The 22,105-nt window shown below is 37.3% G+C and overlaps 2 protein-coding genes across 2 annotated transcripts; both read left to right on the top strand.

The window, feature by feature from the left end:
* Nucleotides 1–804: 804 nt before the first annotated feature.
* On the top strand, nt 805–11,253 carry LOC112576273 (E3 ubiquitin-protein ligase TRIM33-like). Its single transcript, XM_025258614.1, has 8 exons — nt 805–3,433; nt 4,419–5,502; nt 7,113–7,166; nt 7,389–7,442; nt 8,746–8,895; nt 9,281–9,430; nt 10,189–10,367; nt 10,602–11,253. Exons 2-8 carry the CDS (start codon nt 4,429–4,431, stop codon nt 10,603–10,605), a joined length of 1,665 nt encoding a protein of 554 aa, XP_025114399.1. The 5' UTR covers nt 805–3,433; nt 4,419–4,428; the 3' UTR covers nt 10,606–11,253.
* A 1,456-nt stretch (nt 11,254–12,709) lies between these two features.
* Nucleotides 12,710–16,830, top strand: LOC112575740 (probable E3 ubiquitin-protein ligase MID2). The gene is made up of 3 exons (XM_025257747.1): nt 12,710–13,410; nt 14,331–15,414; nt 16,672–16,830. The coding sequence occupies exons 2-3, from the start codon at nt 14,347–14,349 to the stop codon at nt 16,828–16,830; spliced, it is 1,227 nt and encodes a 408-aa protein (XP_025113532.1). The 5' UTR covers nt 12,710–13,410; nt 14,331–14,346.
* The last annotated feature ends 5,275 nt before the right edge of the window (nt 16,831–22,105 follow it).

Below are 22,105 nucleotides of genomic sequence, written 5' to 3'. Positions count from 1 at the left end.
AGAGAGACCTTAGACGGATGTGTATATGTTGACAATAAAATGAAATCACCCTGCTTATACCTAACATTTATTGAATGGTTTAAGCATTGTTTATCGTATACTCAGTGTTGTCCATAGGAATGGGAATCCCATGGGAATCCCATGGGAAACGTCCCATAGGATGGGATGGGATGGGACAGCACACATTTGTATTTCCCATGGTAGTCGATACTTGATATTGCAAAATAAATTTACTGTTATTTCATTCATCAAGGATTTAAATCTTTCCTCTGAATCATCTATTGTATGTGAAGTAGCAGGAATTATAGAACAAAAGCCGAAAAGTGGTTTTCAGTGTTGTCCATAGGATTGTTAATACCATGGGAATCCCATGGGAAACATCCCGTGGGATGGGACGGGATGGGACAGGCATAAATTGCCATGGGACGGGATGGGACGGGATAGAAAAATATGTCCCATGGACAACCCTGCGTATACTGTTACAAAAAGTATTTGTGGAAAAGTGCGTGGTAGAGTTAAACGCGGAGGTCAAGCTGGGGTGCTCACCTCAAGCTCAATATTTTATCAAAAATACAAAAATACCAGGTGCTTATATGTAGATGCCGTTACCGCTCGGAGAAGGTCTCAAGAGACTTCAAGTCGGGAGTCGAGTCGGGGTACTGGTGACCTCATCAAACGACCTTCACCTCTACATCAACGGACAGGACCAGGGTGTTGCAGCAAAAAATGTTACACAACCTTGGTTTGCTGTCTTTGATATTGGCAGTACAGTTACTAAGGTAAGAGACACAGGTTATCACAAACACAACAGTCAGTCATACAGGCAGACACTGACACTGACAGAAGAAAACAAAGAGATCAGTGGGTGTCTCAGTGCCCAGTGGAATTTATTTTTTTACTTGATTAGCTTCATTTGTTGTTATCATAGTTATTTTCTTTTAAATTCTTTTTCTCTTTTCTAAGCATGATCCTTAATTTCTATATGTTTATAACCAAACACTGGTTAATTTTACTAAAGAACTTCATGCAGGGTTGAAAACACACACACAAATACATAAACACATGAATCACTCTAAATCTATTTAAATATTCTAGACTATCGCTGAGTTTTCTTAATTAACTAGGACCTCTTGGGTCACAGTCTCTAAAGCTTTATTTTTTCAAAACCAAGAAATTCCAATGTCCGATAATGGATATCGATCCACTAATTGGCTTTCACAAACTATAAACTACTTTCACTGAAGATGTCGGGCAAGGTAGCATCTGTGGGTCACTAGGTTGTTAGACTAATCACAACACAGGAAGAAAATTATCCGTCAGTGGATCCCCTCTGTTAGTCTGGGAGTAGCGACGGTTATCCCTTACCTCCGAAATAAAATCTCAATATTCTTTGAAACAAATGAGCCTCGGTTTGCAGCTCCAGTAGTTCAAACTGTTACAGCTATGAGGAAGGTAGAACCTTTGTAATATTTGTAATATTTGTAATATCTCGGTGCGGTTCAACTGTCAACTTTGACACTTGTCCGGGCATGTCTTTCCTTTATTTTTCCCCACTGGCTAGGAAAGGAACTACATTCTTCCCGACTCTTTCCTACACAAACTTCACACACTCTTTCTGCACCACAGGCCTATTAGGGAATGCCTCAAATGAGTTTACAGTGAATACAAGTCTCCATACTAAACAATGGTTAGTTATCCACAGTCACAACAACACACTACACAATCGTAACCAGTCGAGTTCCTGACACAAACACACTTTATATTTCACAGAGGAGTTTGGGATTGCCTGGGGAGACTAGAACGGTCTCTTGAGAGGTGATAACATGAAGGTGTCTAGAAAACTGCAGTTAATGAGCAATAAAGAGAAGACTCTTGTCTTACCTATTTCCTGGAGTTGGCGTACAGACTTTTTTTTTTTTTAGTAAAGTTGATATTTGTACAAATGTTTGTTTGTTTGATAAGTAAAGCACTAAGCTTTGTACCTGCTGCTCTGTTGTCTGTTTTACAGGTGACAGCCCTTCCTACATCTCGGAGAACATAAAGAATATTAGAGAACAAGAAGGCTGAGAGAATAAAACTAAAATATTTTTTTGATTTAGGATGACACCAACCTGAGTGTTAACATTACCACGTAGAGCTCCAGTGAATTTGATTGCTATCCAAAACAAGACGAGTACACATTGTATCTGATTATGATTTTTTTCCAGTTGAAAGACATTAACAAATAAGAAAACTGGATGAGCTGCCTCCCTCTCCCATACACACATAAAGAAACGAGTGAAACAACTTCTTAGCATGAAGAGAAGTGAATGATATATTATTTCAGCAAATAAAATATATTGTGTAAACACTACGAAACTATACACATAAGGGCTGCTATAAATTTAGTAAATACCTTGCATTGACCTTTGGTTTCTTGTTGTGTTCACTAATTTTAAAAAGGCTGTTCATAAGTTACTGTTCATCGACAGTGAAAATAATCATCCGTTGTGATTTTCTTCTGCTACCCAATAAGTAAAATTATTATTTACAGTTTCTGTGCCTCTGCGTAAAGAGACTTTCCGGACTGTGTGGGTGGATTAAACACTTTCATGTTTCATAGCTCGCATCACAAATAATTTGGTTTTAAGAAATCCTACTACAGAATATGTGTGCTTGTGTATATGTAAGGATATATGAGTGGCTGCTTGTTTGTGTGTGTGTGTGTGTGTGTGTTTGTGAGTGTGTGAGAGTGAAGCGGGGTGTCTGACAGTCAGTGGGACTGTGTGGCTCCTTACTTCACAGTCAGGGAGCCTTCATAAACCCCGAGGTCCTTACTTTCCATATTTATAGCTCCTTCAAGTAACATGGTCGCCCACGTGTTTGTATTACCTTCTATTCTTATTTGGTTATTCTTATCTGGTTACGTGGGAGCTTACCAACAATTATTCTCATTGTGTACAATAAAATTACAGGACATGATAGATAAGGTTTTTGAACAAACTTCGACACAAGTAAGTATCGGTCACTGTACTTGAAGACAGTTATTTCTAATATATTATTTTCAGTTTAAGACGTCTAGAGCAATTTTCTTTACATTCCCCCCCCCCCGCCCAAAAAAAAAGTAAAATCTGATTGTATAGTAATTTATTTTAACAGGAATTTCAAAATTAGTTGCTGGGTTTTTTTTTAAATGTGACGTGACGTGCACAGACACGAACTGTCGTCGTAGCGACAAACACTCTTAGTGAAAACGTTTTGACTCTTTAGTCTGAAATACTCAGGTAGACTGTCAATTCAGGCAGATTAAACCCTCTCCCCACTTTGCAATTCCTTATCTAAAGGAGCAGGTGAGTCCACTACCTGCTTACACTACGGACGTCGACACATTGAGTAACATCCAGGTCTGTGTGTCACCTAACCGCCATATCTTGGAGACAAGACGGTGACTCAGGTAGGTCAGCCATTGTGTATTTATTGCTCAAGGTGTTCAGTTAAAATCACAGTTTGCTTTAACAGCCTGAAACTTCTACAGAATTAGAATAACAAGTATTAGAGCTCAGGTGCTGGATAATATTTCATGTTATTTTACATTTGCTCAGGTCGATAACTGATCATGTATCTACAACTCGCTGCTTCTAATCATTGTGTTCAAATTATCTCATTCGATAGAAATAATAAAAGAATTCATGTAATCAGCTGAAATTCTGATATTTTCTTTAATGTCACGGGGCGGACGTTTTATTTCTTTTTCTTTTTCGTTTCTTTCTACATCCAGAGTATTTAACTTGCAAGATGAATCACTAAGAGAAAAACAATCAGCAATAGAGAAAACAGCACTGAAAGATGTCTACTAAACTCACATTGTTTTCCTTCTTCCTTTCCTCCATTTCACACGTTATTAGTCTTCATCTACGAAATTTACATTTTCAATATAGAGTTTATCCCGTAGAGTATGTAATTTAGAAAAATCGAAACGTTTCTGTTTCGTAACATCAGTAACATAGACTCAAAGATGGCTCAGAAATAGGAAAGACAACGTTTAGTGATCGACAATAAATGATTACTCTAAAGATTTAACCTTCTTCTTATCTCCTGTGTCGACAATGTGTCACTTCCTAGACGGATTCCAAACGTGAAGCCGGTTGTCCGCTGTGTACATGTCTTATCGTAGAGCAGTCAGATCGAGGTTCGTCCTCTACTCTTGACAACCTGCCGACAGATTTTCTTTTTAATAAAACCTTTATCCTTCTTCGATTGTACTCCTCTTTTTGTTGTTTTGGTTTCACTCGAAAATACCTCTTAAAAAACACAGAAATGCAATTTACCTTTATGTCTTGTTACCTTAAATGTCTTCACATTAAATTCTATTCTACAGAGATAATCACTAACCCAACACTGCAAACTGAGCATTATCTTTAAACATTTTGTATCTTCAGATTATTCGATATGGCTGAGCCACACGAAAGAGAGTGTGCCGTGTGCACAAATGACTTCACCACACCAAAGATTCTACCCTGTGGTCATCTCCTGTGTCGAGAATGTGTCATTTCCTGGATGGATTCCAAACGTGATGCCGGGTGTCCACTGTGTAGATGTCCTATAGTAGAGCAGTCAGATGGAAGTTCGTCCGACACTGTTGACGCCCTGCCGACAGACTTTGTGATGGAAGCGCTGGTGGAGAGCGCTGGTGTGCTGAGTAAAGATCACCTTTGTTGTGTGTGTGAGGACGTCAGGGCGGACTTCATCTGTATGCAGTGTCAGGACATGATGTGTACAGCGTGTACGAAAGTACACAAGAAGATGTCAGTGAGCCGCAGTCACGATGTGGAGAGTGTCAGCACTGTGACACCTGAACGTCTGGCTGCCAGCCGCCCTGCACTGTGTGCTGACCACGGCGACAAACAGGCGGACAGCTTTTGCTTCTATCACCGACTTGCCGTCTGCAAATCCTGTAAGGTTCAGAAACACAGTGAATGTTTAAAAGTAAGCGATTTTGACTTTGAAATACATTCAGCTGAAAACTCACTTACCCACCTAACAAAGATTTTGGTAGAAGCGGAGCAGAAGCTGGAGCAGGTTATAGGTCAGCTGACGTCACGTCTACAGGAAGTTGATGTCAGCGAACAAGAAGACATGGCGCAAGTAGACAAGACATGTGACCGTCTTCAGAAGTTAGTGGAAGATTTCCGTAGGAGGTTGATGGAAAAGACACGTACGTCACATCTGCAAATCAGGAATTCATTACGTGACGTCAAGACAGACCTTAGCAACCGTCTAGGGAAGGTGACGTCACACAAACACATTGTGACGCGAGCGGCGGCAGTGTCACCACGTCCTGCACTGATGCACATGACAGAGGCTCTGACAGACAGGGTCAACAGCCTTGACCTCAGCGCTGACTTGAAACAAGAGGTGTGGGTCAAGCCCTTTTCAAGTGTAGAATATTGTCAAGATGTTGTGGGTCGGATAGAAGACGAGCTACTGAAGGTGGAGCAGCTGAAGACTGAGTTAAAACAAAAGGTTAACTGGATTTTGTTGTATTATTAATTAGTTAGTTTTTTGTTAAAAAAAAAAAGGTTTCCTCGTCTTTCAGTCATCCTTCTTTCATGGTCCTCTCCTCTCTGGTAGAAGTATCCAGCGAGAGTGTGTCCAAGTTACAATGCGATAGAGAAAGGTGTATGTGTACATAAAATCCCATTCTGTGCTGTTATATGTAGTCTGTAGACATTTTTGAGAAAAAGAGAAAAAAGATGTTACTCTGCGTGTTTGTGATAACGGTTGATACTTATATTAACTTGGCCGTGTAAGTAACAGTCACTTAGGGTAACTCGTCAAGAAAATTCTTAGACCCGATATTTATTAGTAAATTATATTCGAATTTTTTTTGGGGATAAAATTGTAATGAGTAATTGTTATGTATGTTAAGATACTATGTTGATGTTTGTAATAGGTTTATACATTACACATTTAATTTGTATTATTTGTATTAATTTATATTATAAAAGTGTATAGATATGCATATTTATGGACAAACCATTCATTTTTAAATGTCTATTTAATGTCAAAATGTCAAACGCCGGGGATGCGGAGGTGGAGATTAGAGCCCGAGTGGCGAAAGCCCGCCAGGCCTTCGCCTCACTGAGGAGCACATGGAAGGCAAAAAACATCAGCCAGAAGATCAAACTGAGAATCTTCAAGTCAAATGTGATCAGCACCCTCCTTTACGGATCAGGATCTTGGAAGATGACCAAATCGATCTGTAACAGACTTGATCTCTCCCAAAACAGATGCCTCAGGCGCATACTTAACATCTTTTGGCCAAACACCATCACCAACGAAGAACTCCACCAAAGAACTCAAACCGAGTCCATCACCACGCAGGTTCAACGAAGGCGTTGGCGATGGATTGGACATGTGCTCCACCAGCAGACAGCAGACCTCTCCACAGTCGCCCTACGATGGACTCCAGACGGCCGAAGAAAACGAGGCCGCCCAAAGGAAACTTGGAGAAGAACAGTGGAAAGGGAGATGAAGTGAAAGGGCTGGACATGGGGTCACCTAGAGCGGGTTTCAGCCGATCGACATCGGTGGCGGACTCTGGTTGAGGCCTTATGTGCAACCTGATGCACGAAGAGGAATAGATAGATAGATAGATAGATAGATTTTTACCTTTATATTCATTACGACATCAAATGCATTCAGTAACAGACAAATTAAGACTCCATACTAATGGTATGTGAAACTAGTATGCAATCTTAATAAATAACTGTTTTTGGTGATATACATATAATAGATTTTAAACTTTAATGTGTTTATGTATATTATTTAACTGCGCTAAGTACAAGATAAAACATATATAAGGGCCATCAGTTGTGGTCAGTGAAGCAAGTTAACGATTTAATGAAGTCAATGATTTACAACCTTGTTTTCTCTGTCCTACTAAATGCCTTTTAGAGTAACTGAAAAGAATAAACATTAAAATAAAGAGAAGCAGTAAATGATAAAAATCTTTTTTTAAATATGCAAACTAACTCAAAGAAAAATTCTTAAAAGAGTCTTGTTTTCAGACTGTTAATCAAGTTGGGGATCATCAAATGACATGTTTCTCAATGCTCTCTGTCTGTTAATAGAGTTCCTTCTCAAGCTGCTCGTTCAAAGTGGAAAAGACTGATAAGCAAATCAAGGTAAATAATCTTTTTACACATTTTATTTTTACTCGTGATATATGTATTAATGTAGCTATAAAAAGCAAGTATGTATGTAAATTGTGTAAAATATTTTTCACCTATTTTCTATCACATTACACGTCTAGAAATTTCACGAGTAACTCATTTAGGGGAACAATACAATATTACATTTAGCAGTCAAAGATCGCATATTTCTGAATCTTCTCTCTCTGTTACTAGCCTCACCTGCCAAGTGTTTCTTCCAAAAAGAAAATATCTTTTAATAAAAGCAAGGTACAATTTTTCTATATTTTTAGCATCGTATATATATATATTATAAAACATGTCTAGAAACAGTTTTGAACATTTGCTTAATTTCCTTAACTGTAAAAGCTCTAACAGCTGGAAGAAGGTATGTATATAATTTTCCATATACACTTTTTTAAAGAAAGTCATCAACAAGTTTAAAGCATCTAACATTCCATTATAATAGTTGTCCTTAGTTTGGTCAGGCTTACTGTTACACCGGTTTAGTAAATGTTGCATTTTAGTGAGCATACAACATTTAAACTTAAGCAGACACAATCTTTTACACACACACACACACACAAACTAAACACAGTCCACTGTGGCAGAAAAAGCTCTGACAATATATAATAATAACGATATGTGAAGACTTATATAGCGCATATTCTCACTCTTGCATGCTTTTTAGGGAGGTATATAACAAAGGAAGAAAGTATAATTACATAACCCCTGACCTTCTTGTTGATTAAATAGAGATGTTTCTTGATATTTTTAGGATTTACAAACAATTTTTTCTTACTTATTACCTCATGAAAAGGTTTTAGAGGATACAGTATCTGTACAGCAGTTCAAAATAATCGAGTTAAGGATATGTTAAAGTCCATAATGTACAACGTTTTCTGTCTTCTACTAACCTGGTTTTTAGAGTAACTGAAAGAGGGTAATAAAAATTATAAATAAAGAGAAGCAGCCAATGGTAAACATTTTAAATAAAATGGAAACACAGTAACCGACGAATCTCATAAGCCCGATTTTTGTAGACTGTTAACCATGCCAAAGATCTTAGTAAGGACATGTTTCTCAATGTTCTCTGTTACGAGCTAGAAGAGGCTATTAAAAGCAGCCAGGTAAATAATGCTTTTTTGTATGTTCAGTGTTATATAAGTAATTTAAAAAAATCATATAAATTGCTCGCTCAAACATCGTTAACAACTTTAACATCTCAAGCAATAAAAAGAGACTACTACATAATTTACTGTTTAAACATTTCACTTTTAAAATATTCTAAGCAATAGTTTTCTGGATTCAGAACACACCGGCTTGTATAAGTGTTTACTAGCAGGTCCTCAAAATATTTAAAGCATCTAAAATTTTTGCGTACAAAAATTAAAAATAACCAGTCTCCAAAATACAACACATAAAACAAATAGGAAAAACATTTGAGATATTAACTATTACAATAATAATTATGACGAATAACTTTTGTTACTTAACTTTTTATTATTATACATTATAGATATTGGTAAATATCTGTCAATAAATTTCATCAAAAAGAGGGCGTTGTTTATAGCGGACCGCTGAGCAACCAGTCCTTGTGTTTCATGAAAACTGCGGGGCCAACATTCGTCTGTTGCCCGGCAACACCACCGCAGAGAACAATGGCATCTTCAATGGGGTGGTTGTGTCCCGTGATGTTATGGTGGAAAACTTCTTGTATGAAGTAAGTGATTTTGATGATGATGATGATGAAGAGGAGGAGGAGGAGGAGGAGGAGGAGAAGGTGGAGGAGGAGGGGTAGGAGGAGGAGAAGGAGGAGGAGAAATATTGTTATTAAAATGTGCTACTAAGGAAAGTTTTTCTTATGTATTTTTCTGAGTTTTCTTTCATCGTGCACAGACAAGGTTAAAGCAATCTTATTTGTTTAAAATTGTTGAGATAAGTTAGAGAAAACCTCACTAAGAACGGATTGACTGGTTACAATATTTAGTACCTCGGGTCACAATTTTTTTCGTATTTCTACTGAGAGATAAACATTCTTCAGTTCTCGTAGTCGTCTTATCGAATGTGGCAGTTTGCCAAGTGATGACACTGTACTGTTAATGCAGGTTAATGTAGATAAAGCATACGCTGAAAACATCATGTTAGTGGGTGTGACAAGTATCCCTCCTTCACGCCTCGTTGTGACCCCGTGTTCCACAGACCAGGCAGACTTCATCATCATCGGTCCCTATTGGATTCACCATCAGGGAAAACGTGTGAGTTTCCATGAATACAAGTGCATCAAATAGCTTTGTGGTTTGGTCTACATGGAAGAATTTAGGTTGTTTCACGTCTTTTTAACCTTTTCCTTAGCTTAGTATTCTTAGAGGTTTAGTTGGACATTTTTTTCGTTTTCTAATGAGTAGGTAAAATTCAGGGACAAATACTATTATCAATATTTAATTGAATGTTTTCTTGCCTTCGGTAAAAAAATAGTCATGCATACGTCACATTCTACAGAATAGGATTAAATAGATATACATCAGAATCGTATTTGTACACATTAGTGTCGTGACAATTACAATTAATGTGTTAGTTGCGATGTGTTACATAGGTGATTATTTGGATCATGTGTGCAATGAAGTTTACAAACGTTTGCCTAAAGATATAGATTAGGGTATTCACCTAGATTTGTTAAAATATTATCTGAAGCGGAGGGTTACCATTCAAAAGAAAATCACACAGTTAAAGTTTTAACTGATATTAATAAATGTGACCTTAGCCCTAAAATAATGGATTTTTTTCTTAATTTTTGTGCATTAGGCCACAAAAAATCATATTATCTCTGCTCCTAACAAATGTTTTTGGAAGGCATCGAGCATTCCTTCATCAATGTTTACAATTAAAAAATAAATATGGAAAAGGTCACAAAAGCAGATAAGTCGGGAGTTAGAATGGGTACAGGTTAAATCAAATAATCTCCCTCCCCAACAATAGTTTGTTAATAGGTAACGGTATCAGGTATTTGTATCAGGTATCGCACACTTTAGGAAATGATCTCGAGAGACTTCATGTCGGGAGTCGAGTTGGGGTCTTGTGGACTCATCAAGCGACCTTCACCTCTACATCAACGGACAGGACAAGGGTGTTGCAGCAAAACAAGTCGTACAGCCCTGTTTTGCTGTTTTTGACCTATTTTCTTCAGTCTATAGGGTGAGAGACACAGATATATTATACAGAGAAGTTTGGGATTTCCTCGGGGACCTATTAAGGTCATATGCACTGTTCTACTGTTATAGCGCCTGTAAATCTGTAGTTAATGAATAATAAATAGGAAATACTTTTATCTTATATTCCACTGAGCTCAATATTTTTTGAATTGTTTTTTTTTCCTCGCTAAGTAAATAATCCGGCATTGTAACTGCTGCTTTATTGTCTATTGAGCAGGTGACAGCCCTTCGTACATCCAGGAGGACATGAAGAATATCCAAGAACAAGAATGTCGTGACAGTAAAACACGAATGTCTTTGTTCGCTGACAACAATGTCAACCCTGACACACTTTTTTTTATCGAGATTTAAGTTTCATTTGCTAAAGTTTTTTCTGCAATCCTGACACGTCTGCCAACCTAACTGGCATGGCTGGCTCTATAATGTAGTTCCTCCGCTCATTGATATTTTGCGTGTGTGTGTGAAGCGTCTATGATGCGAAAAGTGACAATGACGTCAATACTAAACAATATTTTGCGTCAGAACAGAAATGGCGTCACAACGGTACTGACAGTGTCGTCTGCCAGAGAAAGACTTCATTGTCCTCCTCCAAGTGATGTCCGCCAACAACCTTTCCCATAATGCGAGTCCTTTTTTCACACCCTTACTTTTGTAATATCATGTTATTCTCAACTCTTGTTCTTGTTATTTGGTTCATCTTTTTTCTATATTTGATTTTATTCTTCGTTTACTGCGGTTGTTAATTCTTTTATAGTTCATATATTATTTGTTTGTTTTCCTGTCACTCGTATGATATGGTTCGTTCTTCTTCTTAAGAGCTAAGAGCATGCTCCTTTGGAGAGTCAGTATGCACTTTAAAATTTTTCATTATTATTATTTTTATTATTATTATTATTATTATTATTATTAAAAAATCTTGAAAAGATGGAATGCTGTTTAGTTCTTTGTGTCCTTAGAGGTTCAAATTTGCGAATGGACTTTTGAACACATTAGAACTCTCGCAGCACCTTCTGTACTCTTGTTACTCACTCCAGGAACGATTTTATAAACAAAAAATGTTTTACCGAGTGAGGAGTACGTTATCATATACAGCTTTCATGACAGCATATTTGTATCTCATACACGCCATTTACATTATAGAGGGATCTTTTTCAAAAGCTCACACTTATTATCTCTGATATTAACCCAGCGTGGAATGCTTTAAAAACTCTCAAGACTCGTTTCAAGTCCAAGTCACATTATCATCCATCACCTTCTGTTCCTCTCTGCCTGGCCTCTTGACAAGTGTCCGACAATTATCCTTATGCCGTGTAACAGTGTGACAGATCAAGTGACATACTGTTTTCAATAAGGTTTAACATAAATAAATAAATCTCCGTATATTTGTACAAACAAAAATTCCTTTACATTTCGATTCTGCAGACCCAGCAAAAGAAAGTTTGTTAGAGTAACGGAGGTAGAAGGGACATGTTCTTAATCTGCCAGGCGGAGAATATGGACAGAGGTACAGAGCTTCAAGGTCCAATAGATTCTCTAGTCCACAGACTTTTAAAGGTTGTTCATCGAGTAATACCGTCCCCAGAGGATAAAAAGTGCGAACCAGGACTTTCCCTGAGGACAAACGTACTCCCCTGCCTTTCACCCAAAGTAGTCCTTCCACCTGTCGCTCACGTCACCGGATGTGGGAGGAAAGGGCAAAGCACTCACATCGTGGGTCACAGATAGGAGATTAGTAGAAGTGTGAACTCAACTATCAGAAGGACGTTTTGTGTCGTCAGGAATTTCTAGATTAGTTTGTGGAAGTGTACAAGGGTAACCTGAACCGTGGTTGGATGCTATAGCTCGGACTAACGTATTGCACAGATCCTCTAAGGAACAAAGTTCTCAACTTTTGAAAGTACTGAGGTAAACTGCAGGTCAGACAGAGTCAAGCCCAATCTAACTCGTTCATCCAAAGGAGACGGTGAGTAAACTCTCAATACTTTCACCACCTAATATCGCCACACTCGCTAACATCCGGGCAATGCATGCAGCTAACCGCCATCTTGGTGAACTATAGTGTGACTCCGATCAGCCTTTAAATAATTACATTCATTGCTGCAGGTATTCATTTAAACTCACAGTTTTTTTAATCAGTCGGAACCTCCAACAACAACAAAAAAAGCCTTAAAGGAAAGTTACTAATTAATAAAACTTTTGTTTTGACAGACATTTCCAACCATGTTATTAGATTAGATTGTTTTCCAAGATTTAATGTCTAAAAAATACAAAACTAAAGTCTGATAAAAAAATAAAGGAAAAAAATCCACTCAAAATCAAAAAAAAAAAAAAAAAAAAAAGGCAGTAGTTAAGAAAGTATTTACAATGGGATTATCAGTATCGGTAAGCCCTAGCGCATGAATCGGCTTTACATATATCACCACATTTTAAAAATTGAAAAAGCAAATGTCAAATATAAAACCTGAGGCTGTTCACTGCCTATAAAAATAAAATTATCACGAGAATAGCAAAAAAAAAAAAAAAAACAAGCACAAAAAAAAAAAAAAAAATCGGGAGGTGATATCTTCTGGGCTTTGCTTGTGAGCAGTTGAGTTTGCTCACTGGTGTTATCTCGAGAGTGTAAAGAGTGGAAAGAACGCCTGACAACACGGGAATGTTTAGCTCATGGCTGATGTACCTCCTACTAAGCTTAAAACTTTATCGGACCTTCCCTACTTCCTTCTCCCTTACTCTAATTTTTTAGTGACACGTGACCTGGTCAAAAATGGAGTTTAAACTAGAACTGTAGTTTAAGAAACCTTAAATAAAAGTAAACAGCTGGGACACATTTACTACAGTCGGGCTGTAGAGATACTGAATAGTTTTCTGATGTGTCTTCAAGGATGATTCACATGTATAGCTGGGAACCAAGGCAGCGTAAAGTGCAAGCAAACAGCAGGGTCCACTGCATGCAAATTGGTCCTAACTCCGACGAAGATTAGTAAATAAAGCTCAGGTCAACATCTTTGTCTGATGTACTATAACAGGTGGCCAACATGTCAAGGATATGAACAGGACATCGTCTATCTCTGTCACACGGCTACTTTCTCTCCCTCCCCTGTATTTCTGATGCTTCCCTTTGTCTGTCTATCTCTTGTAGGATAATTTCTCAAATGATGAAGATAAAATCTGTTCTGCACTTGACTGACTGCAATGTGCGCAGTAGGTGTCGGAGGCAATCAAGTCCTATCCCCCAGCCGACAGTCAGTCAAGATTTAAAGAAGTGGAGAAGTAGATGGTGTTGGCGCTGGTAATAGGCAGTTTAACTAAGCTAAATTATGTTATAAGAAGTATAGCTAAGCTAAATGCGTGCAAATGTGTTTAAAAAAGTCTAGAAATAAAAGCAGTATGTGTGAATCGAAGGCTTCTAAAAAAACATTGCATTTCTGTAATAATACCGAGAAGTCAATCTAAGGTAAAAAATTCTTGACTCTTTAGTGTAGAATATTCAGATACATTGTCAGGCCAGGCAGATTCAAGCCTCACTTAAATTTTTATCTCAAACTCACTGTAAACTCTACTTACACTGCTTATCATCGGTACATTCACCATGTCATGTGATCGGCTCAAATTTTGATATTTTCCTTAATAGCACGAGACCATAGTCTTTTTTCCTTCTTCTTTATTTACTGCTTCCTTTCTTTTCCTTTTCCTTTTCCTTTTTTTAATTCTATTTAGAAAGCATTTCAGCGTATGGTTAAAAAAAAACAATCAGAAATAAACAAAAAAAAATGGACAAACAAACGCAGTTATACTCCAGGATTTCCACTAATCTTACTCGTTTTGAGAAAACATTTTTCATACTCCCGTCCCCGTTTCAAATCACTTAAATATAGATATTTAAATCTATAATTCAAGACGTTAAAATGACAAAGAATATAATCACTGTAATGTTGTGTATCATCAGTAACTAGGATTGCAAGATGGCTCAGACACACGAAAGAGAGTGTGCTGTTTGCACCAAAGACTTCACGAAACCAATGATTCTACCCTGTGGTCATCTCCTGTGTCGAGAATGTGTCCTTTCCTGCTTGGATTCCAAACTTGATGCTGGGTGTCCGCTGTGTAGATGTCCTATAGTAGAGCACTTCTTTGAAAGTTCGTCCAAGGCTGTTGACGCCCTGCCGACAGACTTTGTGATGGAAGCGCTGGTGGAGAGCGCTCGTGTGCTGAGTAAAGATCACCTTTGTTGTGTGTGTGAGGACGTCAGGGCGGACTTCATCTGTATGTTGTGCCTCGAAACGTTGTGTTCAGCGTGTGCGGAAGCTAATCAAAAGCTTCCTGCAACCCGCAGTCACGATGTGGAGAGTGTCAGCACTGTGACACATGAACGTCTGGCTGCCAGCCGCCCTGCACTGTGTGCTGACCACGGCGACAAACACGCGGACAGCTTTTGCCTCTGTCACCAAATAGCTGTCTGCAAAACCTGTTGGTCTCATGAACACAGAATATGTTCAGAAGAAAGCAATTTTGACGATGAAATACAATCAGCTCAAAACTCACTGAACGACTTGACAAAGATTCTGGTAGAAGCGGAGCAGAAGCTAGAGCAGGTTATAGGTCAGCTGACGTCACGTCTACAGGAAGTTGATGTCAGCGAGCAAGAAGACATGGCGCAGGTGGACAAGACATGTGACCGTCTTCACAAGCTGGTGGAAGATGTTCGTAACAAGTTAAAGGACAAGTCTCGCACGTCACATCTCAACATTAGGAATTTATTACGTGACGCCAAGACTGACCTTAGCAACCGGCTAGGAAAAGTGACGTCACACAAACCCATTGTGACGCGAGCGGTGGCAGTATCACCACGTCCTGTACTGATACTCATGAGCATGGATCTGAGAACCAGGGTCAACAGCCTTGACATCAGTGCTGACGTGAATGCAGACTGTTGGGAGAAGCCCTTGTCAAGTGTAGAATGTTGTCAAGAGGTTGTGAGACGGATAGAAGACGATCTTCTGATGTTGGTGCAGCCTAAAATGGAGACAGAGGTAAAGGTCTTTTGTATTACCGAAGTATTTGTTTCTTTTACTGTAAAACTAATACAAGTTTTTCCTTTTTCTAGTCATCGTTCGGATCTTGATGACTTTTCATTTTTTCTTCCTCTTATCAGTTTCCATTAAGCGAGCTAGTGACTAACCGAAAATGAGAAAGAAAGTGTGTGTGTGTGTGTGTGTGTGAAATCATATTTTGTGTTAATATATGTAGGCTGAAGAAATGTGTCAATAAACAGGGCGAATGTTTGTGTATCTGTCTGTCTGTGTTGTTTTTTTTTAAGTTACCATCAGTCTTTTTTTTTATTTTATAAAAGTTTAACGATTTATTGTTATTTTTGTAACGATAATATATACAAATATTAATACGTGTTCAATATGTCTCTAACATATATTTTCAACATGGTATTATACTTTGCGGCCGCAACCATCGGCACCTTTTTCTCCTACTGAGGAGAAGGATTGGAGGATTGAAGATAAAGCCGTCCTTTACTTCCCATGGACAAATAACGGGTCGTTTTACAACATGACCACTATTTTCATTTTTTGATTGTTGAGACATTTACCATCTGGAAAGAAAATAACAATTACTTTTCTCATGCCATCTTTAATTTATAACACTACATTGATGCTTTTGACACTTTTTCTTTACTTTTATGTGACTCGGTTAAAAACTACGGAGGGCTAATAGGCTAACCCTCGCATCCGCTTTAACCACGGGTAGTGCGCATGCGCTGAACCGTTGAAAAATACTCTCAATAAATGACCGTAACAAATAGTTATGATCTGTGAAACAAGTACACAATCTTATTTATTATTTTATTTGTGATACTCAGATATATATATATATATATATATTTAATAACTCTGGTCATAGGTATGATATAAATCATTTATCTGTGCGAAGTGAAAGAGAGGCCATTATTTACAATGTTTACAAACATTATTTACAATGTTCATCGTCTCCGAACCTTTGCAACCCTTTTTTTCATTGAAAGAGCATCGGTGTGCATGTTTTTCATAGCAGGTCATGGAAATGTTTAAGGCATTCAAAATGATATCATGAGAATTTGTTTTTCTCTTGTAAGTGCTTACATTACATAGATTTAGTAACTGTTTGACTTAAGTAATATATTGAAAGCATACTCTGTGTGTGTGTGTGTGTGCGCGCGCGCGAGCATAGATGTCAATTACATATCTGTCAATAAATTGCATCGACAAGAGAATGGAAATTTTTGACAATTGGATGCACAGCCACCAGTCCTTGTGTTCCACGACAACTGCGGAAACAACATTCGTCTGACGAACGGTAACAGGACCGCGGAGAAGATAAAGTCGCAGAACTACGTTGACGGATTGATTGTGTCACGTGACGCTATGGTGGCGAACGTCTTGTATGAAGTAAGATATTAGGCTAAAACGATGATGATGATGATGATGATGATGATGATGATGATGATGACGACGAAGAGTAGGAGGACGATAATGATAATTATGATTATTAGTGCTATTATTAATAAAACAGTCTTCAAAATAAAAAAAAATAATTTTATGTACTTTTTTCTTTTTTAGTGCACAGACTCAAACAAAATAATCACTTGGAATTATTATTGTTTTTAGCTGTTTTAAAGTTTGAGAAAAGCTTACTTACAACGGATTGAGTAGCCTAAATACATAGTGTCTCTCCATGGCCACTCCTTACTAAGTGATGCACAGCCTCTAGTCACTGTAATCAACTGTCACAGTTTGGCATGTCGTGACACTGTAATTCTCACACAGGTGAGAATTAACGCAGTAGCAGGTAAATACGGCGAGATACACCCGGGAATAACAAGAACTTCTCCTGTACACCTCTTTGGGACAAAGCCTGAGGACTGGAATGACTTTGTTACCATCACGCCCCATGACGTCTCATACGAGGACTTTGATGTGAGTTTTCATGGCTTCAAGTCTGTACAACTGGCTTGAGATTTCGCCTACGTATAAAAGTTAAAGCTAATTATCATTCACTTCCTTTTTTACCTTTTTTTAAACAAAGCATGCTTAAAGGTTAAGTTGGATATTCTTTCCATTACTAATGAGCAGGTAAAATTAAGTGACAACTATTATTTCCCTAAACTAGATTAAAAAAACTTCTTTGCTTATAGTAATAAAATGCCACTAACATCTATCTTAGATAACGAAATGAGGCTAATAAGATAGAGGTAAGTAAGGATGTGTATATGTGGATGAGGGTGACAGCCAACAGGTGAGCTGTGAATATGTTATTTTGGCGGTGATGATTTTGATCATTTTTATAGTAAATTTTAGAAGTACTGTCATACTGAAGAATGTAAGTTGGGTATGCCTCTTTTCTTTGTACATCAGTCACAATAAATTCAAATCACCTCCGCTCGTATCAAATAGTTTTTTAGAAGACTTCATAATTTCTTTTTTCATTGTAGCACAGAAGGATAATTGTAAAAAGTGCATGCTAGAATCAAAGACAAGGGTCAAACTAGGATGCTCACATCTCCATCCAAGTATTTCTATAAAAGGTAAATGTTATCAGGTATTTGTCTTTAATATATATACGCGGGCTAGGAGGAGGACGAGGCCTTGAAAGTCGGGAGTCGAGGCTGGAGTACTGGTGGACTCATCAAACTTCCTTCACCTCTACATTGACGGGAAAGACCAGGGCTTTGTAGAAGAACCTGTCAAACCGCCTTGTTATGCTGTATTTAATCTTTTATATAGGCACTAAGGTGAGAGATATAGGTACAAGTTTTAAATAGACAAAGGAGTATGTGATTGCCTAGGAAGACTACAACAGTCTCATTAAACTGTGATAAATGTCCAGACTTTCGTAGTTAATAAATAATAAAGAGGGAATCTTTTTATTACCTGTTTTCTTGTGCTGATGTCAAGGCGTCTTTTCTCTTCAAAAATGGACATTTACACATTTTTTCGTTTGTTATAAAACTAAATCATTAAATTTTATACCCTCTGCCTTATTGTCTTTTAAACAGATAACAGCCCTTCCTACATCTAGGATAAGATAAAGAATATCAGAGAAGAAGAAGACTGAGACAAGAAACGAGAATATTTTTGTGGCTGACGACGACACCAACCTGAGTGTTGATATTCCCAATGAGAGCTTGTTGTGTTAAACTGTTTATTGTGCATAACAAGAGGAGTACACATTTTTTTCGTTTATGATTTTTTCTGTTGAAAAACGTTAACAACTAAAAAAAAATTGTATGAGCTGTGGGGACACACACATACAGAAAACAGGGGAAGCATCCTTTTCACATTAAGGGAAGCTGACGGAGTATTATTTCAGCAAATAAAATATATTGTGTTAGCGATACGAAAGAAATGTACACATGAGTGCTGATGAAAATTAATTTTTAAATACCTTAGAATGATTATTGCCTTCTGGCTCTGTTCATTAATTAACAATGCTGTTTATAAGTAAGTTACTGTTCATCAACAGTTATTCCTCTAAATGACATGAAATGTTGATAGCGTTAACCAGAAATGGAGTCCAACACTACTTTGTTCTTCATTTCATGACGAATACTGTGGAATCTGAATACTTATTTTATCAAAACAATGCAATATTTTATACTATATTTTTATTATATTTTTATAATATATTAATATTTTATCAAAAAAATGTGAATACATGTACCATAAACTGCAATGACTGAACATAGTAATGTTAGAAAAGATGAAAAGAGTCTGTATCCCAAAATCTCTTCAGACCTTTATTACTTAATCAGAAAACAACTGAGAACATATTGTTTTAATTAGGCTCACATTCTGTTATTGTAACAAAAGTCAGCATTACTTAGGCTGAAAAAATGTGATTACTGCCGAGCACATAAGTCATTGACAAGCTTTGCATGAAGTCCACATGAAAATCTCCCACAACAGCCGCAGGTGTATTTTGTGATTCCATCTTGGACAAGAGAATGAGTGCTGTGACTTTCTTGGCAATGGAGTTGCATTCCGCGAAGCTCTTAAAAGGTGGGAGAGTGATTTAGCTCGTGTAGTCTACCTTATTCTTCCTGGAAAACATTTTTCTTTATAGATTTTCAAGCCCAGCAAGTTTCTTGCCCAGTTTCATCAGAAAGATTAGCCTTTTATGACTTTTCTCCCATTGCCACAATGGATTTAGGAAAGTCCAAACAATGTAGGCATTGAAGATGCATGTATCCACCATGTTGTAGAAGAGTACCTTAGACCATCTTCTTGTTTTTCTTTTCTTGGTGTAAAAGAGAACCAGTGATGATTGATTATTGATTGATTAATGATTGATTGACAAACAAGAGTAGTCAAATAACTGAGCTGTTGCTAGTTATCGCTAAAATTTCGTAGTTCCGCAACTTTGGGAGGAAAAGACATAAAATTACTATTCTACTACATCTCTACTAATGAAGTTTATTTAGTAAAAATCACCTTGTGTACACAGGTGGGCCTGACTATGTTTCACATCCCAGGAAACAAGAACGTGTCAAGCTATAGCTACAAAAATGCTTGAGTGTAATACTTGCAAATATTTGACTCAGCATAAAGATTTTAAACACATTGTATGCCTGCATGCTGCCTGACACAATAATTATGAATCACTGATCTTTGTCTTAGGAGTTTTAATTCATGTATTTATTTATTAACTATAATTAAATTTTGTCTATTTTGTGTATGACAAGCCTTTAGCTATTAATAAATTTGAAATTTCTCATCTTCTTTTATATTTTCAGACTGGCATATTCTTCTTTTAGATTTCCTGGAAAAGTACTATTCTTAGAAATCTGAGGTAGAACATTTATTTGACTACGGAATTTTATTGATGATAGTGTACGCACGTGCACGCATACACCAACACGCACGAGCGCAAACAAGCTGCCAAGCGTCGATGCTCGCATTAAAGCGCAAAAGTCGAAAGTAAATAGCTAAACCTAAAGCTAGCAACAAAAATACTTACACAAATCTCGTTTTCTATTATTATTCTTATTAGCTTCAATTCGTGAAGCTTGTAAATCGTGTTAAACATTATTTTATCCAATGTGAAAATAACTCTTAACTGTTTCACAGCTAAAATGATAAACTACTAATATCTAATACTAATGAAAATGAGACCGGAAGAACAACAGCCTACTGGCTTTGACAATCCAAGATATTTGTTAAACAACGACGAAAGCAACAACAGCCCCATAGTCAATTGCTACTTCCTACAGATGCCTTATAATAATTCTTCACACTCTTGAGAACGACGGAATGCAGTTTAAACCTTTGTGTTATAATAGTAGCAAGTACGATGACTGAACTTGTGGACAGAAGAGAACTCCTGCAGCATATTCTGTGTGCTAGTTGTCCTCAGTCGAAATGTATGTACAAACAAGCAAATAATTTCTGAGCAATGAGTACACTATACATTACAGCTTTCAATACATTGAGCCTGGCAAACACCATTTATATTCTAGTGGCATCTTTATAACAGCTCCCTGTCATCAGCACCTAAATAACAAAATTATGAGAAGCTTCACAAACGCTTGGCTTCTTACTTTCCACATGCAGGTCATTGTAGATCATCTAAATCACCTTGTGTTTTATCAATTATATTCTTGCATGCCTGGCTACAATTAAAGCATTTTACAATTATTATTATGAACAAACTAAAAGACGGTAATATATAACAATTTTGACATCATTCAAGGTAACTAAACACGAGTCATTACAAGAATCCTTTTTTAAAATAAATCTTTAGTTTAAATTGTTTAAATCGTTTTCCTTCTGATACAAACAAGTAAAGTTTACTGAACTATGTTAAAGGGAATTCCCAAATTACTTGTGCAAAAGTCACGGGACCTGTGTCAGTGTCATAGCACGGTCTGTTGTCATAGCGAGGAGAATCAAAAGGAAAGAGTTTCAACCATTTCGTTGGCAATATCAGGCCCACTGTCAGGCCAGGAATACTCAAACCTCATTTTGTGTGTTTAACTAACGAAGACGGTAAGTAAACTATACATGTTTACCGTTTAACATCGACACATTTGTAAACATTCCTGTGAGTGTGTTCAGCGAACCGTCCTGTCTTGGTGACTCAAGCAGGTCAGTTATTGTGTACAGACATTCATCGGTGCAGGTACACAGTTACGTTCAAAATTTGCTTTAGCAGTTGGAACTTTCTAGAGCCTTCAATGGCACATACTAAATAAAATAAAAACTCTTGCTTTTCTCAAAGAAATATTGCCTCCCTTTTCTCGGTTACTGGTCTTCCTGCAAAAACGATTACGCAATTAGTCAAATCAGTTATGCAATGTCCAGAGAAAAATCTCCTCAGACTGCTGATTAATTTTTAAATCTGTTACATTCTTCACCTAACCTAATTTCTAAAGTAATTATGACCTAGAAACTTCAGTTTGAAGACAACTTTCCATATTCCTTAAAACTACAAATATCGTATTTTATATAAATTTTGTGTACAATTTTTGAGATTTAAAGATGGCTCAACCACAAGAAACAGAGTGCGCAGTGTGCACAAATGACTTCACCATTCCAAAGATTCTACCCTGTGGTCATCTCCTGTGTCGAGAATGTGTCATTTCCTGGATGGATTCTAAACATAATGCCGGGTGTCCGCTGTGTAGATGTCCTATACTAGAGCAGTCAGATGGAAGTTCGTCCGACACTGTTGACGCCC

The sequence above is a fragment of the Pomacea canaliculata genome, linkage group LG11 (genome assembly GCF_003073045.1).
Source record: "Pomacea canaliculata isolate SZHN2017 linkage group LG11, ASM307304v1, whole genome shotgun sequence".
In the NCBI taxonomy this organism is placed as follows: Eukaryota; Metazoa; Mollusca; class Gastropoda; order Architaenioglossa; family Ampullariidae; genus Pomacea; species Pomacea canaliculata.
This window is presented reverse-complemented; position numbering and strand designations above follow the sequence as displayed.